Source organism: Maniola hyperantus, chromosome 12, assembly GCF_902806685.2.
Source record: "Maniola hyperantus chromosome 12, iAphHyp1.2, whole genome shotgun sequence".
Taxonomy (NCBI): Eukaryota; Metazoa; Arthropoda; class Insecta; order Lepidoptera; family Nymphalidae; genus Maniola; species Maniola hyperantus.
The window spans coordinates 3549571-3567605 of record NC_048547.1 but is presented as its reverse complement, the minus strand read 5'-3'; the positions used below and the strand labels follow the sequence as shown (position 1 = coordinate 3567605).

The 18035-nt window shown below is 37.8% G+C and overlaps 1 protein-coding gene across 3 annotated transcripts in view; it reads right to left on the bottom strand.

The window, feature by feature from the left end:
• LOC117986991 (methyl-CpG-binding domain protein 5-like) overlaps nt 1-18035 on the bottom strand; it is a 104391-nt gene that overhangs the window by 27563 nt on the left and 58793 nt on the right. For all 3 annotated transcript variants that reach the window (XR_004674245.2, XR_011237375.1, XM_034973953.2), the window contains exon 3: nt 10318-10459. Coding sequence is in view for 1 of the 3 variants with exons in the window: in XM_034973953.2 (XP_034829844.2) it covers nt 10318-10459 (142 nt within the window). In the remaining 2 variants the exon portion in view is untranslated. The remainder of the gene's footprint in view (nt 1-10317; nt 10460-18035) is intronic.

The following is an 18035-nucleotide window of genomic DNA, read 5'->3' as shown; positions in this document are numbered from 1 at the left end:
TTTTTTATATTCAGATACAAGTTAGCCATTGACTGCAATCTCACCTGGTGCCTGGTGGTAAGCGATGATGCAGTCTAAGATGGAAGCGGAATAACCTGGGAGGGGTATGGCAGTTTTTATTAAACCACAACAACCACTGTCTCTGTGTGTGCAAGTAATGTCTTCAATAGAAGTCGCTGGAGAGAGATCGCACGAGCCGCAGTGATGGAGAATTCATAGCCACGACCACTCTCCCAAGAGTGAACGGTTGAGAAGAAGTTGCGTCATGCATACTCCCCCTAATCCATTGACTCTACAGTTAATCTTAATATAGTTAACTAGATGATGCCCGATTCGTCCGCGTGGATTTAGGTTTTTAAAAATCCCGTGGGAACTCTTCGATTTTCCAGGATAAAAAGTAACCTACGCTTCTAAGTTGAGTAATTTATTAAGTAGGTAGAGTGGATTAATCAATCTTAACTTGATAATGTACTTTAAACTGAAAGGAGGATATATGACCTAGGTACAAAGAAGTCTTTCCCCGGGAATATGCAAGCTATCTCTGTACCCGTTAAAATCCGTTGAACAAATGGGCCGTGAAAAGCTTGCAGACAGACAGACAGACACACTTTCACATTTATAATATTAGCGCGTGGCCGCCATTTTAGTGACGTCAGCACTAGACTGAAGTTTCGAGCTGATGGTATATTTTTATTTCGACTGGCGTCAAAATGACGTCATTTCGATGTTAATGAGACATGCTTCCAGCGCAATATCAATTTGCGGGACTTATAACAACAGAATCCTGCTGGCGTATCCTCACGTACGTACTTCAGAATTGTTTCACTCAAAGTTTCGAAATCTGAGATGTTTCTACACAAAATGTTTGATAGGTGGGTAGGTAGGTACTTTGTAATTTTATTGTTATGAAATAAAGTTGGTGTTCTATGTAAAGGGTTTCCTTTTCTGTTTTTGTAGAGTTTTGTTAGATTTCTTTTAGTCCTTCCAACTTTTACATTCATGTACTTGAAAGTTGTTTAAGCACTAAAACGTGTAGTTACGTAGTAAGTCATAAAATATTAGATTTCTCCCCGAACTTATTTTTTATTATTGTACGAAGTTTTTTAGCCGTTTGTAAGGAATTCACTTTTTGCACGTTTTAATTTATTTTCCTACTGAACCTCGACAGATTTATTCATAAGGCTTATGTTTGCGCACTCTGCAGTAGCTTTCTAAATTTATTATCCGTACTAATATTATAAATGCGAAAGTGTGTCTGTCTGTCTGTCTGTGTGCTAGCCTTTTACGGCCCATCCGTTCAACCGATTTTGATGAAATTTGGTACAGAGATAGCTTGCATCCCGGAGAAGGACATAGGCTTGACGGGGTAACCTTCACTCTCTATAATAAGGTCACTCAAATGTTTTTGTAATTTTATGAAAACGTAGTCAGTAAAGTTTATGATTTTGACAATCCACAAACATAACAAAAGTTAGAGCTTTACAGGAAAGCATCAACTTGAAAAAATTCCTGCCAATTAGATACCAGTACTATGCACTATACCGGCTACCCCTAAACATACAAACAGGCAGAAGTAATATAACTGAGAGACTCTTGAGCCTTTCAGATTCGTTGACATAATATCCTATGACATAAAAGAAACGGGAAAACTCCGAGAAAGGGGTTTAGTGGAGTACTTGAAACGATATCGTGTGTATAAAAACGCAATAAAAACTTGTTATGTTGAATGAATAGTGAAGTTACAAGTTTCATCAACACGTATAGTTCGCGACAGGTCGACATGGCAATCGAGGTGGGGACGCCTCGCACACCAGCACGTCACCCGCGCTATCCCGCACCGGGTTAACGCGGGCGCTGTGCGGGTGTGTGGGGCGTCCCCCCACCTCATACACCGATTGGCATCTCGACCTGTCGCGTACTATAATAGCTCTGCTTGTGGCCCAGCAAGTGAGACTCTCTCTCTAAGGAGATAGCGTTGCACATTGTAGTCTTCCGATTAACGTCAGGGATTTTTCGTGCTGATAGTGAGGAAGAGCGTGAAATAAAAATAAAAACTAAGTCGTGTATCCCCGTGTACAATCCATACTAAAATTGTAAATGCGAAAGTGTGTCTGTCTGTCTGTCTGCTAGCTTTTCACAGCACATTCGTTTAACCGATTTTGACGAAATTTGGTACAGCAATAGGGTATCTGGTATATGATCCAATATTGCATCCCGGGGAAAGACAGGCTACCGACTTTTTATCCCAGAAAATCAAAGAGTACCCACGGGATTTTTATAAACCTAACTAAATCCAAGCGGCCGAAATCGCGAGCATCATCTTGTTAGGAATAAACGTATTTGATACTTTATCTTTAATGTCTTCTTTGTAAGTATAATGTATTTCTTAACATAATAAACCAAAGAAAAACTAAAATGGATAAAAACTTGTCAAACAATAGAACTGCTCTCTGACATGTAAATACCAGCTGTGGGTTCTCGTGGTGTACATATGTGCAAGTTTCTCTTTAACATTTCTTAGCCGGTAACCCTTTTCACGAGTTTTCTCTACTTGGCCATTAAAGGCTTTGGAATACAACGCGACGTTTCATTAGTGGGGGGTAATGCGCTCGTTTTACGAGTCAGTCAGACGAGTCGTTGACTTTATGCTATTGAGACTGTTTTTATTAGTCGCCGAGAGTTACTCATTTTGTGGAACTTAAAAAAAATATCTGTTTTCGTTTAGTTTAAAGGATCATGTTTGTTAATGGTGAATGGGCCTTTGGCTAGCAGTGGTGTGCAGCTCGTAGAGGCATAAAAGCATTGCTAACCCAAGAAATAGATACCCTAGATGAAATCCTCATTATCCTTTATGATTTGCCAAGAAGTCTGTTGGCTAGGTCTTGGACAGTGTACCTACTCAAAAATAGTCAACAACAATCATAAAACAGTGTTTTACTCCTTATAAGATTTTCGTTATAGCTTTGTTTGATGGCACAAAATCTATGACCTGACCCAAATATTATTCACAGATGTCTACACATCAGTAAGGCGCCGCCCGTATTGTTTATTAAAACTATGTTTGTACTACTAAATGAAAAATATTCGTAATTTTCCCGGAATATAAAGATTTTTCTCAATTTTTGATGAAAGTGTACACGATCTAGTCCGATTTAAAACATCTCTTTTGATAGAGTACAAGTTTTTAAATAAAAAATGTAAATTGCTATTTTTATAGGTACAGCTAGGGACAATTGGACAAACTTTATGCTGAAGTAGCTACAGTTTTATAAAAATCATTAGGCAAGTATTTAAATCGCTCGGTTTTCAACGTTATCGAAGTATATTTTTTTGCTGTACCTTTGTTAAAATTGGATTGGTACAGCAAAACAAAAACGAATGCTAAGAAAACGATTTGGCTAAGTATTCTAGTAAGTATATTATCTTCGGTTCTATGTGATTCGGTTTAATGGAAATGTAAAAATCTTTTAGCAACATTCATTCTACTCGTAAATGTATATTATTCATACAGGCTATTAAGGTTCTAATTTTAAACGGTGACAATGTAGAGAAATTAGCATAAGTGAGTAAAAACAAGGGTGGTAAAGTTACGAGTGCGGGAGGAGGTCGGGTAGGGTGCAATGCTGGATGTTTCACCCGCGCGGACAGAGTAGTTGCCCGTCTATTCACGCCGCTACACCCACCCGCCACTTAACAACAAAGAGATCTACCCTCTTTGTGTAAGGAACAACTCTTCCCGTCTTCCACTATCCACTGTCGCTACACTTTTGTAAATAGACGATTTAAGTAGCTCTCAGAGCGCTCTCTATGTTATATTCAAGCTTGTTATCCGTCTGATCGTCTGAGCTTTATCAAGATTCAAGAATAAAATCTAGTGCTATAAAAATAAGACTCCCCACATTATAGATTTAATACCTTTTTTTTGAAACTGCATGTAGAGTAATTATGTACGCTTAAAAATGTTAGATTAATAATAAAAGAGTCAGTCAGAAAGCTGGCGAATTATTGGGTATTTTTAGATGAGTTTGGTTAAAATGTCCTCTCATATTAAACTTGCGCGTGGATATCGATCACAACGCGTAGAGGCTTATCGCGAGTTTTAGTCTTTAAACTAACCTAACTGAAATATTAACTTGATCGGGGAATAAATGCTATTTCAACCACTTGGTTGAAATAACGACCTAAACACAAAAAGTATTTAATAGTCGTCGAGTCTCGAGTCAGAGCGAGACTGCCTTCAAAACGGTCAAACACCCGCATTTATACAAATCGATTCAAAATGGCTGCCCCGCCACAAATCGCGTGACATCGGATGAGTCAAATAATGTCCAATTTATTAAACTAACTTCAATAAATACATTGATAATCTTGATCATTACTTTGAATTCAAACCAATTCTTTAAAATTAGCACTAAATAACTAGTAATTTAGTCAGTGTTGCTGACAATAATAATACTTTATAGTATACTAGATGATGCTCGCGACTTCGTCGGCGTGGATTTCGACGGTGTATGACTACGAGTAAGGTGCAATGTTGGTTGTTTCACCCGCGCGGAAAGAGTAGTTGCCCGTCTATTCACGCCCCTACACCCACCCGCCACTTAACAATAAAGAGAATATCTACCCTCTTTGTGTAAGGAACAACTCTTCCCGTCTTCCACTATCCACTGTCGCTACACTTTAGTAAACAGACAATTTAAGTAGCTCTCAGAGCGCACTCTATGCTATATTCAAGTTCGTCGGAGCTCTATTAAAGACTTCTCTTAGGTATAAAAATGTTTTCTGTTTTCCTTTGTCATAAAATAATTTTGTATTATAGGGTACAATATTATGTAGCCATTAGAGATGAGAAGATTTGTTTACCGAGTCTACACACTTCAAAGGCCTTGTTTACATTACTGTTATTTATTTTGAATAAGTATACATAATATAATAATTTATTTAGTATACGAAACAAAACAAAAGGATACCCTCTTTTAAAATAATTCCCAAAGAGAATAGCTAAGGATATAAATAGATATATGACGATTTTTAAAAATACTGAAAAACGACGATTAAAAAATAAGTTGTTAAAATACACTTTAAGCAAAGCATAGGTGATAAAATTGCTATTATGGTGTTAGTTAATAATTATTATTTTAGAAAAATTGTAGATGGGCCAACATGTCAGTTGCCAGTTGTCACTTGTCAAACTTGGAGTTGGTCCGCCTGTAGAAACAGACGTTGCGAATTTATTCACGCGTCTATGCGTCTCTGCCACTTAACAACAAAGAGATCTACCCTCTTTGTTGGAAGGAACCTCTCTCCAGCTACCACTCAGTGTTGCTTTACTTTTCTAAATAGACTGCAATTTAGGACGACGGAGTTAGTTAACTCCGAAGCATTTCCCACGTTACACGCGTTAATGTAATTATTATATCTGAGCTCCTTCATGATTTTGTTAAAACATATTGTACTTTTTATAATTTTCCGAAAAAGTATTTATCATTATGGTTTCTTTTGCGTTGTAATACATTGTTGTCGTAAATATTAACTGAATCTTGAACTTCAATTATTTTAAAAGGGTTTGATTTAGTTTTGTTTAATTGATTTGTAAAATCACTCACCAACTTGTATAATGTACCTAAATAGTAAGGGTTGCGTTAACAATTTTAATTAATTAAAAACTTTAGTGTGTTTTAAGTCGCGTCTAATTGTTTTGTGTTCGACGTTGAAAGGTAAATACAGAAACGGCCTAACTTCGTTAAGTTGCGTAACAGAGTTAAACAAAGTTGGATCACTGCGAACATTATAATCCGGCGCGCGAACGAGCTTTCCTGTGCAATATCCTTCATCCAATTATCCGGATGCGCTTCCAATGGGATTACCTCTACTGCCGCCTGGGCGCACGAATCGTCGCCGTATTAGTCTATCTGTTCCGTATGTTCAGATTGTCCAGAAAGAAGATTGACCCGTTTAAACTAATAATAATTTTATAAATCTCTATATATAAAAATGAATCACTGAATGTGTTGCTAAGCGCAAATCTCGAGAACAGGTGAACCGATTTCGCTAATTCTTTTTTTATAATATTCCTCTAAGAACGAGGATTACGGAGAGAAAAATTTAAAAAATTGCCTGAAAAAAAGTCTAAAAACAACACTTTTCTTTATTCCCATACAAAAGATTCGTAATAATACTTAAAAGTCAATTTGAACTTTAAAACCATACCATAAAGATTAAGTGTTAGAGGAGGGGTTCCGGGAAGGCAAAACAATTGAGTGACGTGTTAGCAGTGGCGTGCAGGTGCGTGCTTACCCCAGTTGAATAGCTCAATGCATATTTTTCTTAATGACCTGCCAGTAAACAGGCTCTTACTTAACTAGTGCCTACCCTGGCTTCAAACCCTGCGCACGCCACTGCGTGTTAGGCGGTACGAAGTTCGCTGGGTCAGCTAGTCCTATAATTTATATACCTACCTAAATAAAATATGGTTTTTTGACAAACGAAAAAAACAGAATGGAACTGACTTAAGAAATGTAGCTACTAGCTAGGCAGTTGGCTTTATCCGCGAACATTATAATCCGACGCGCGAACGAGCTTTCCTTTGCAATATCCGCGCTCATCCCTCTTCATCCAATTATCCGGATGCGCATCCAATAGGATTACCTCTACTGCCGCTGGGGCCTGGGAGCACGATAGTCGCCGCATTCGGGAAGATGAGAATCACCACCCCTATTATAAATGTGAAAGTGTGTTTGTTTGTTGGTTTGTTAGTTTGTCCTTCAATCAAGTGGCAAGGAAGCAACGGATCGACGTGATTTTTTGCATGGGTATAGTTTAAGACCTGGAGAGGGACAAAGGCTACTTTTTATCCCGGAAAATCACAGAATACCCACGGGATTTTTAAAAACCTAAATCAACCCTTACGAAGTCGCCGGCATATTATAGTAACATATTATAATAAATGCGAAAGTGTGTTTGTTTATTGGTTTGTTGGTTAACCATGTCGCAACGGAGCAACGGATTGGCGTGATTTTTTGCATAGGTGTACTTAGGGTTGCCATGCGTCCGGATAAAGGCTTTTTGATTGCGTGTCCGGCCAAAATAAACGGTGTCCGGCTTGTCCGGCTTTTGCTGGGCTTTTTACATTTCGCAAACGAGAGTGGCCGAGCGCAGGCGCGTTCGACTGTCGGTCGCTCCCGCAGGCGGCAGTGCCGCCTGACAACAAGATTTATGGCAATAATAAAAAAAGCTTGATTTTACATAAAAAAAATTGTCGTACCTATTATACGTCCGGCCTTTCTACCCAAATGTCCGGCCAAACTGGCTGGTCTGTCCGGATATTAGGTTTGGCGACCTGGCAACCCTAGGTGTACTTAAAGCCCTGGAGAGTGACTTAGGCTATTTTTTATCCGGGAAAATCAAAGAGCTCGCACATGATTTTCAAAAATCTAAATCCACGCGGACGAAGTCGCGGGCATCACCTAGTACCTTATTTCCACTTCCTTATACCTACTGTACCACATTTTTGGTGATGATGTACAGTATCTATAGGTATATATATAAAAGGAAAAGTTGACTGACTGACTGACTGACTGACCGACTGACTGATCTATCAACGCACAGTTCAAACTACTGGACGGATCGGGCTGAAATTTGGCATGCAGTTAGCTATTAGGACATAGACATCCGCTAAAAAAGGATTTTAGAAAGTTTTTCCCCTAAGGGAGTAAAATCAGTGTTTGAAAGTGTTGTCAGTGGCTGTGAGGGTTTGCAGGGCGTTCCCTTCCTGATTGCCATCTCGACCTGTCGCGTACTATTTACTGTCATACTTATTTGCTTTCATTGTAATTGTAGGTAGCTAGGTAGATAAAACGTCGAGTACATATTCCTTAACAATATTAACCGCTTAAGCGTAATGGCGTCCCAGTGCACACTCCCGAGTCCCGACTCATCCTGTCCCATCCAATTACACGGGTGTAGCCAAATGGGATTTAACCTGTATGCAAAACACTACTCGTGTCAGAATTCCATAACACATACCACAATTCAAACTAGTACCTACTAGTTAAATTATAAACGCGAAAGCGTGTCTGTCTGTCTGTCTGTCTGTCTACATCACTGTGGTTTTACAATCAATTATTTATTATTATCAACTGCCAATGTAATATTTTAACTATTAGGTAGAATTTTCCCAAATATTTGATCACAACCTCTTTATTCGACTGTCCCCATGAGAATGCGTCCAGAGCGGGATATAATAACATTGATAAAGCTACTCTAACAGATACTATATCTGTCTATCTGCCAGCTTTTCAAATCCCATCCGTTTATCGATTTTGATGAAATTTAGTACGCCGGTGTTTCTAAAGGGTGTAAAAAATTTTAGTCATCAATAACTAAAACTTTTGTGTTATCAATAACTAAAACATTTCAGTAATCAATAACTAAAACTTTTCAGTTATCAATAACTAAAACTTTTCAGTTATCAATAATTAATACTTTTCAGTTACCAATAACTAAAACTTTTCAAGGCACCTTTTTAAAAATTGACTTCAATTTCTTTGGCCTCTAAATATCAAAAGATGTAAATATGAAACGGATTCATAAAATAACAAAGCCTACAGAAAGATTGGGGCCGTTCTGTTCTTTACATTAACCTCTGCAAAGGTAATCATTATTGTAATACATGAGTAAGCTTTAAAGTAGGTCACCGAGTAATTGCTTTTGTATCTACCTAGAGAGCCTCCAGCTTTCTCTAATCAAGTAATACATCCAACCTACCTATCTACCTATCTACTGACTCATATAATTTCTAGAAAGTTCTCCGTCACTATAATAATGGGCAACACGATTTAGATTTTAGATAATAATCCGTACACTTATTATAAATGCGAATGTGTTTGTTTGTTGGTTTGTCTTTCAATCACGTCGCAACGGTGCAATGGATTCACGTGATTTTTTGCTTGGATATAGATAAAGACATGGAGAGTGACATCAGTGAAATTTTCGTTCACCGTTAGAGCAAGTGATATTTAATTAATCAAAACGCACATAACTCCGAAAAGTTAGAGGTCCGTGCCCGAGATCGAACCCCCGACCTCCTATTAGAAGGCGGACGTCCTAACCACTAGGCTATCACAGCTTGAATTTATTGACTTATATACTACTAGCTGATGCCTGCAACTTCTTCCGCATGGATTTAGATTTTTAAAATCCCGTGGGAACTAGTTTCCCACTAGATTACAACATGGGGTTATTCAAGGGGGGGACCAACAAATTCCTGAAAGACCTTGTTTGCTCGCTATCTTTATTCTTTTATAAACTCTTTGATGTTGTCACTCTCCAGGTCTTTAACTATACACATGCAAAAAATCACGTCGATCCGTTGCTCTGTAGCGACGTGATTGAAAGATAAACCAACAAAACAACAAACAAACACTTTCACGTAATTAATGTGGATAGTGATGTTAGAATAATATCAATAAAAGAAAATTATAGAACACACACTGACGGTGATTTATTTTTCGTTCAAAGCTACTAAACGAATGGAAGATGTTTCGACAGTTGATTGATAAATACTTGGTTCGCGTGATGTGTAGTTGAGTTTAACCAGAACGCTGGCAAAAACGAAGACAGGTGATAGTACTGATGATTACTGATATGATGATGAACCAAGAAACCAATAAATAAACCAACAAACAAACACATTCACGTAATTAATGTGGGAAGTGATGTTAGAATAATACCAATAAAAGAAAATTGTACAACACTATGACGGTGACCTTTTTTCGATCAAAGCAACTAAACTAATGGAAGATGTATCGACAGTTGATTGATAAATAGCCCCGATTTCAGTAGGTACATCCCGACGTTTTTGGGTCAACAAACTTACCTTTCGCTCCAGTACTCGCAAAATCGATTACTGTGACAGACAATTTATTCGCTATATTCAGCCTGGGCATGACATGCTTACCTACTTTGTCGTTTTCAGGAAATCATTTTCCGTACATTTATTTTATTGATGGAGACTAGACCTCTCTTTCTTTATAGATAACTTCAATAAACAATCACATTAAATGATGAATTATTTTCCCATTTTATTTTTGATCTTCGGCGATAGTGTTCAGTTTAATAGTTATGATTAATTATTATAATTATCATCTTTATTTATAGCGCATACTTTTTAAGAACGCACTCGCCATATTATTTTGCTGTCCTGTCAAAAGTACGGGTTATCCTTACCCCCTTTCAATACAAACCGAACCACTAATTAGAAGATATGTACTATAATATATTATAATAGTATTATTAATTTTTAGTATCAATATTTACCTTTTTTCTGTTCAATGGTCTGCGGGGGTGGTGTGACGGGCGACTGGACGCGCGACTGCAGCGAGGCCAGCAGTTTCCGCTTGTGGTTGCACAACTTGGTCAGCTCAGCGCCCGCCGCCACTTGGTACGGCTTGCTTACTACCTGCAAGAGATACAAGATATAATTAAATAAACTAGAGACACGCCCCGACTTCGCACTTCGCACGGGTAATTTATTACAATTTTCGTAGGGATCTCTATTTTTAAAAAATAAAATATAACCTATGTTACTTAGGAATAATGTAGCTTTCACTGGGGGTAGTTCCAGAGAGTACCACTTACAAACAAACTTACAAGCTTTACCTCTTTATAACATTAGAATAGAAGTATAGATTAATCGTTCATCATCATCCTGTGAATATGAATTCAATTTCAATTTATTTAATTGTTTACATTAATGAATTACAATTTTACTCCTTAAAAATCGTTCCCAATATTATGCTAGTTAATATGTGATCCTGCCAAAGGAGTGCTTAGACACTCGTACTAAGATACCTAAAATTACCTAAAAAATAAAGTATATTTTATTTTATTTTTATTCCATTACGAGCCCTTGACTGGGATCTCGCTTGGTGGTGAGTGATGATGCAGTGTTAGATGGAAGCGGGCTAACTTGAAAGGGGTATGGCAGTTTTATTAAGCCCATACAGGGGTATACCGATAAGGGTATCGGTTTCGCACCGAAATGCTAAAGGCACGGCTTTACCGGTAGGGTGGTGTATTTCAATTTCAGTTACTAGAAATTATGAGACATGTGGTAGGAGTTCCCTCACTCTCGTTCACTCTGCTACAGTCAAATACGGATGTCGGTGTTTCCAGTTGACACTTCCATTTGTCAAATAGATCCATAATAGATCACACAGTGTCGAATATCTACGCGCGTTGTGGAAGACTGGAAGTGTGATCGAGTCCGCCATACATTACGGATGGTCGCTTGCTGTGCATGGTCGCACACACAAATTGCGACGTCCTTTCTGACTCGACTATTTCATACCCATATCAGACAAGTGCTATTAGCGTTCGATGCTTGAATATTCGCATATTTGCACCTCGCAATCCAACTTCTGAGTTCCGGCACGATATTACCAGGGCGAACTAACTATCAGTGACTATAGTCAAAAATGTTCGTATTTCCACTTGACAGCCCCATTTGTCAAATAGATCACACAGCGTCCAATATCTGCAGTCCACAGTCCACATGGCGCATTGTTGGACGTGTGATCGAGTCCGCCATACATTACGGATGGCCGCTTGCTGTGCATGGTCGCACACACAAATTGCGACGTCCTTTCTGACTCAGCTGTTTCATACCCATATCAGGTAAAACTGCTAATAGCTCTCGTTGCTTGAATATTCGCATATTTACACCTTCCGATCTAACTTCTGACACTATATACGTTTTCTTTAATCTCTTAATAATAAATCACTATCCATATTATAAATGCCAAATTGTGTTTGTTTGTTGATTTATTCTTCAATCACGCCGCAACGGAGCAACGGATCGGCGTGATTCCAATTTTCTTCAGATAGGTATTAGAGACGCCATCGAATTTTTCTGCTTTTTGATCCTTCGATTAAAAATAGTTTTCAATCAAAGTTATGTATATTTTGATGTAAATGTATTAAATTCCCAAAATGTATTAAATGGTATTGATAAAACCGCCATAAAAAATAATTGTGGTGTAAAAAAACAAAGTCTCCTCCGCAACTTTCTTCTGTTCAAAATATGTAATAATTATCTTCGACCATATCAGTTTCTATAGTTCGACTTCGAAAACAATGGAGGACTTGTTTTATTTTGAACTTTTCTGTTCCCAGCGTTAGATAAATATGCAATATAGCCAGAAGCTACTGATGCGTCCACTTCGAATGTGCACCATGTAGATAGTTGGCCATCTTATGACACAATACCGCAGTTAAGTGCATCATACGCATGGTTGCACACATAAGTAGTGTTGTTATAATATCTGACGAAGCCATTCGTTGCATACTAAATTAGACGATTAGACGATTACACGTTATTTATTCATTACGTCGAATTAAATTCTTATTAATAGACAACTGCTCAAAGAAAATTTTGGGGACCCCACTTATTTGGATGTAACATCCGTCAGATCGATTTTCTTAGTAATAAAATGTAGCCTATTCGATTTAAGGGTGAAGGAAAATATTATTGCGAGGAAACCTGCAAGCCTGAGAGTTCCCCATAATGTTCTCAATGATGTGTGAAGTCTGCGAATTTACACTTGGTCAGCGCTTGGTGGACTATTTTTTTTTTTGTTTTTTTTTTTAAAGAATATTAGCCATGTTAAATGACAAATATTCCCCTTTCCTCTCCAACTAAGCGTCAAGATTGTGCTAGGAGTAGGTACGACAATAGTGCAACGGGCAGGGTTTGAACCGTCGACCTTTCGGTTTTCAGTCCACTCCTTTACCGGTTGAGCTATTGAGGCTCTAAACTTTGGCTATGGCCAAACCCTCTTATTCTAAGAGGAGGCCCATGCTCAGTAGTGAGCCAGCGATGGGTTGCCAGGGTTGATTCAAATGAAATATTCAAACAAGTCAACAAAAACGCGTTGTGGAAGGCGTGATAGCGTTCGCCATACATTACGGATGAGCGCGCGCCGCGCACTGTGCATGGTCGCACTTGCAAATTGCAACACTGTTGTTGCTGACACAGCTGTTCTGTTGCATCACGTCAAACCGCCCTTGCACTTTGCATCCAGTTTAGTTAGTTTACATTTATCAATTCAATTATGTAGTTTATTTGAAAGATTGAGTATTACAAAATTTTGTTCATATAATTTTCTAATTTGCTGAATCCGATTACAAACTACCTATCTACCTATCCCACTTTCCTAAACCATTCTTCTCATTAGAAAACGTTTTTTTATGCAAAGTAGCTATGCGTAAATTTTTTCTCTTTAATCTGAGTCACAATTAATCTCGGTCCAAGATCTATCAGTATTCAGTACCAACTTTTATATTTTTTTACAGATTTTCAGAATGAATCATTTACGTCAAATACGATCGATTAACACAATAATTAAGAACATTATTCAAGTCAAATTCTAAAAAGTCAAATTGTTGTTCTTGCAAATTCGGCGTACCGGGCGTAGGTATCTACTATGTTTGTAGATGAAAAACAGCATAAATACCTAGTATCATAACTCTGATAAAAAGGCAATCAACTTTTATCTGCTAATAGTGGCAAATAAGTATTTCTTTCGAGCAAAGGGTTCCGTAGTACAGTCGTATTTTTTCGACATTTTGCACGATAATTCAACTATGATGTATAAAAATAAAAATAAACTGTTTTAGAATGCACAAGTAAAGGCCTTTCATATAGTTACCGCACTTGATATAGTTATCTTATTTCGAGAATTGAAAGTACCTACTAATTATTAGTTCATAACCACACTTTAATATTTTTTGTGTGGTGTAACCACAAATTCGCGGTTTTCAGATTTTTCCCCGAATGTCAGCTATAAGACCTACCTACCTGGCAAATTTCATGATTCTAGGTCAACGGGAAGTACCCTGTAGGTTTCTTGACAGACAGACAGACAGACAACAAAGTGATCCTATAAGGGTTCCGTTTTTCCTTTTGAGGTACGGAACCCTAAAAAAGACGTTATTTGCTTAAAGCAACTAAATCTGGCAATCATCAGCTTAACGTTCACACGCTTGTTTGTTTAGACAAACTGCCAGGGACGCTCGTTGCTTGCACATTGCGTTTGCGGGCTCACTTTAAACGCTTTTGTGGTTTACGCCATTCGCTCCTTCAAATTACTTACTTATCCTAACTATGTTATTGTGTGCGGAATACGTGCAAATATGCCATTTAAATAAAAGACTCTTATCTGTCTTACAAGTCATTTCTTAAGTAGGTACAACATTTGAACAAAACTAAAGAATACATATTAGGCGTTTTAAAAATGGCAAGACCATTTTTTTCCAAGATTGGTAGACGGATGACTAAGGACAAAATAGGAGTAGGCAAAGTTCAAAATTCAAATAATTTATTCAAAATAGGTAATAAATTACTCTTTATGATAGTCGGTTGTTGGATTTGTAAGATATAGTGATGATAATTTTTACGCGAACTTAAAACTAAAGCTACGAGGGCACTAGCTAAACATCTATAAAACCAGCTACATTGATGAATATTTCACTCACAAAACTTGTAACCCTATTGTAACCGAAATGTGTGAAGTTGTGATCAAGGCAAGGTTCAGAATAAATTAGATTTTTTTATTAGGTTTCATAATATACAAGGTTTTCAATGGCGTCGATTTTGTTGTCTTTCTCTAAATTAAATTTAGAGTATCTGCATCTTTTTCTTTTTAATATTGCTGAAAAGGACAGAACATGAATTTTAGATTTAAAGACTCTAAATTTTAGTGCACGCTACAAATTTAAACAATAGAATCGCGACTGGCAACTCGTGCAACGAGGGTTCCGTACTACAGTCGTATTTTTTCGACATTTTGCACGATTATTCAAAAACTATGATGCATAATAAAAATAAATAAAAATCTGTTTTAGAATGCACTGAACGTCGACTGCTGGTATTTTAGGAAACGCGTGATTCTTTAACTTTTAAGGGCTTCTAGACTGGTGAGAACTGAGAAGCCTTACAAAATAACGGATCACTGACCGCGACGCGATAATTCAAAGAAAAGGAAATGCTTCTTTTTATTCGCAAGTTCAAAAGTACAAGAATTAAAATACTGCAGCGGCATTTTGTCGCATTATGATTTTACAAGTGCACTCGAATAGCACACTTATTACGGAGTACTAAAGTTGATTTATTTGTAAACGATATAAGAGCCGCACCACTTATTCTTTTAAAATCAACTGACAGGAAGCTTGGGCAGAACTTTATTGGTCTTCACTTTCTTGTACGTATTTAATGAGCTGCCATTTTTATTTTAAGTACACGTTTTTAACTTTTTAATAAAATATATATTGGCTTTGTAAAGGCAGAAGGATTAAAAATTTTAATCAACGAGAAAAAATTAATGGTTAATAATTCCGTAGAAACTTGATTTTCCGGGATTAAAACTAGCCTATGTCCTCGGGATGTGCTAACTCTATACCAAATTTCATCAAAATCGCTTATATGGCAAAAGCTAGCAGACAGACAGACACACATTTGCATTCATAATATTATAATAGTATTATAGTATGGATATAGATTAATAGATAGACTGGATAGGTAAATTGGATCAACAGCCTAATTAATAGTCAGGGCGAACGCGTAACAAGACAATTCAGTGTTGGCATGTATGTTCCTATATATCTATAAATTATTGGCGGGATTCATCGACGTGTCATGTTCAGAGAGAAGGCGTGTCTGCCTTGACGTCCATCAGGTTGATTGTTTCTGGATAGTGACAATTTACCCCCATCCTCCATCCCTTACCCCCATTACCCCCATTCTCCTCGTTGCAAATTGCTATCAATATTAATTGAATCAACTTAGTCCAATCATTCTCCTGTAAGCCTTTTTCAACGGCGAGTGAAAAGTAAAAGGAAGAGCTGACTGACTGACTGATCTATCAACGCACAGCTCAAATACTGAGCTACTATACTGGACAGATCGAATTATGGCGTAGGCATCCGCTAAGGAAGGATTTTTGAAAATTTAACCCCTAAGGGAGTGAAATAGGGTTTTGAAATTTGTGTAATCCATGCGCACGAAGTCGCGGGCATACGCTATTTAAGTACATATTCAGTCAGCTATAATCTTAATTTTTCAGATATTTTATTTTATCAATAGCAAGGTTTTTCTGGTAAGTAGTAAAATTAATTATAATCACTTTTTTATTATCAGTTATTACACTTTTTCCGTAAGCTAAGAAATGGAAACATGCAATATTATTTACGTCCTGATTTATTTTAATATTTTTTTTTCCTACCTCTACGCAACGTTAAATTATTATCTGTACCTATTTCAACATGTTTGTAGTTACTTCTGCCAACTTTTTTTTCCACACAAAAAAAACTCTTACAATATTGGTTTCTTCGTGCTCGTAAGCGCTTGGCGGCTTGTCTGAGCACTGCACTTTACTTACATTAAAACTCTGATTTCATTCGTAGACCATTTTACTTCAAGCCCTAGTACCCTACATAAATAACAGCTGTTTTTAACGATTTTTAAGGTGTCCAAACTCAGCGCGAAAATTAGCTTTATTATTTAGCACAACTTTTAATTGTTCAGTTTGAGTATCATGTCAATCTAAGCAACTTAACAACAATGAAATTATCATCAAACTTCACGTTTTGATTATAAACCTGATAAACCTGAACCGCGACGTGCGTCGTCCGCGTGGATTTAGGTTCTTAAAAATCCCGTGGGAACTCTTTGATTCTCCGATATAAAAAGTAGCCTCTGTCACTCTCCAGGTCTTTAAATATACCCACGCAAATAAATCACGTCAATCGGTTGCTCCGTTGCGACGTGATTGCCTTAAGGACACACCAACAAACCAACAAACAAACACACTTTCGCATTTATAATATGGGTACTGATTTGCAGACAGCGTACACATGGGATACAGTCACCAATACGTATATTTGATTAGAAACCTAATTTATAGACAGAGCGCACGCATAGATACAAATGTGTCGTGTAACAATTGAATTATTCAGTGAGGGAACGTAGCTATTAATTAGTGGGAGTCATTAGAGAGTCTCATGTTCACTCCACGTCGACGCGTATCTGCACTGACGTCCATAGGGTTGGCTCTTCCAACATCAATGCGTCCATCAGTGCGATTGTTTCCGCATTATGGCCGACTGCACCTGCCTTGGAGCTAGCGCGCACCACCGTGCGGCGAGTTGCGGTGCGTTTTAAAATCCGTAAATTTAAATCTATCAAAATGCGGTGCGGAATTAGTTCTGTTGTTCTGAAACACACTTGACCAGTTTATTTGGAAGTCAAGTCGGTTAAAAATTGAGCCCGTGAAGGTAATTTAATTAAACAGTTCACCCTTCTCCAACTGCGACCCTCATTATCTTCACCCCATTTTTACCTCAGTGACCATATTACACAAACTCAATGTTGTTTATCTGCTTGGAATAAGTACTTTGAATCTAAGTATATTATTTTATTTGCCTCCTCATGTATGTCATTTGTCACGTATGCATGGACATTTAACAACATATGCCATTGTTCTCAAAGTGTTACGAGGTCGGGGTAAGGCTTTATGAATTATGATGTCTACGTTTCTCTATTTATAAGCAGCCCGTCATTTTATTAACGAGTTTTAAACATTTACTGTATAGAACGGTAATTTAGCTATTAGGTATTTCAAAGGATTTACATGTATAGTCCGCGACAGGTTGAGATGGCAATCGGGGTATGAGGCGGGGGACGCCCCGCACATCCAGACGGCACCCACGCTCGCCCGCACCGGGCTAGCGCGGGGGTTGTGCGGGTGTGCAGGGCGTTCCTTCCCCGGTTGAAAATCATCGTAGGCCCATCCTTCTTTCTCTTGGACCAAGGTTGACAATTTTTCCTGTATTATATTGTGTGATCAATCTCGACTCTTGAGCATTTTTCCTTCATTTTTTTTTGTAGGAGGGGAATGTCCTCATGGACATAGTGCCGGACTCCTACCGACTAAAAACCTCTCCTTTCTCCAGGCCTACCATTACTGCCGCGGTATAAC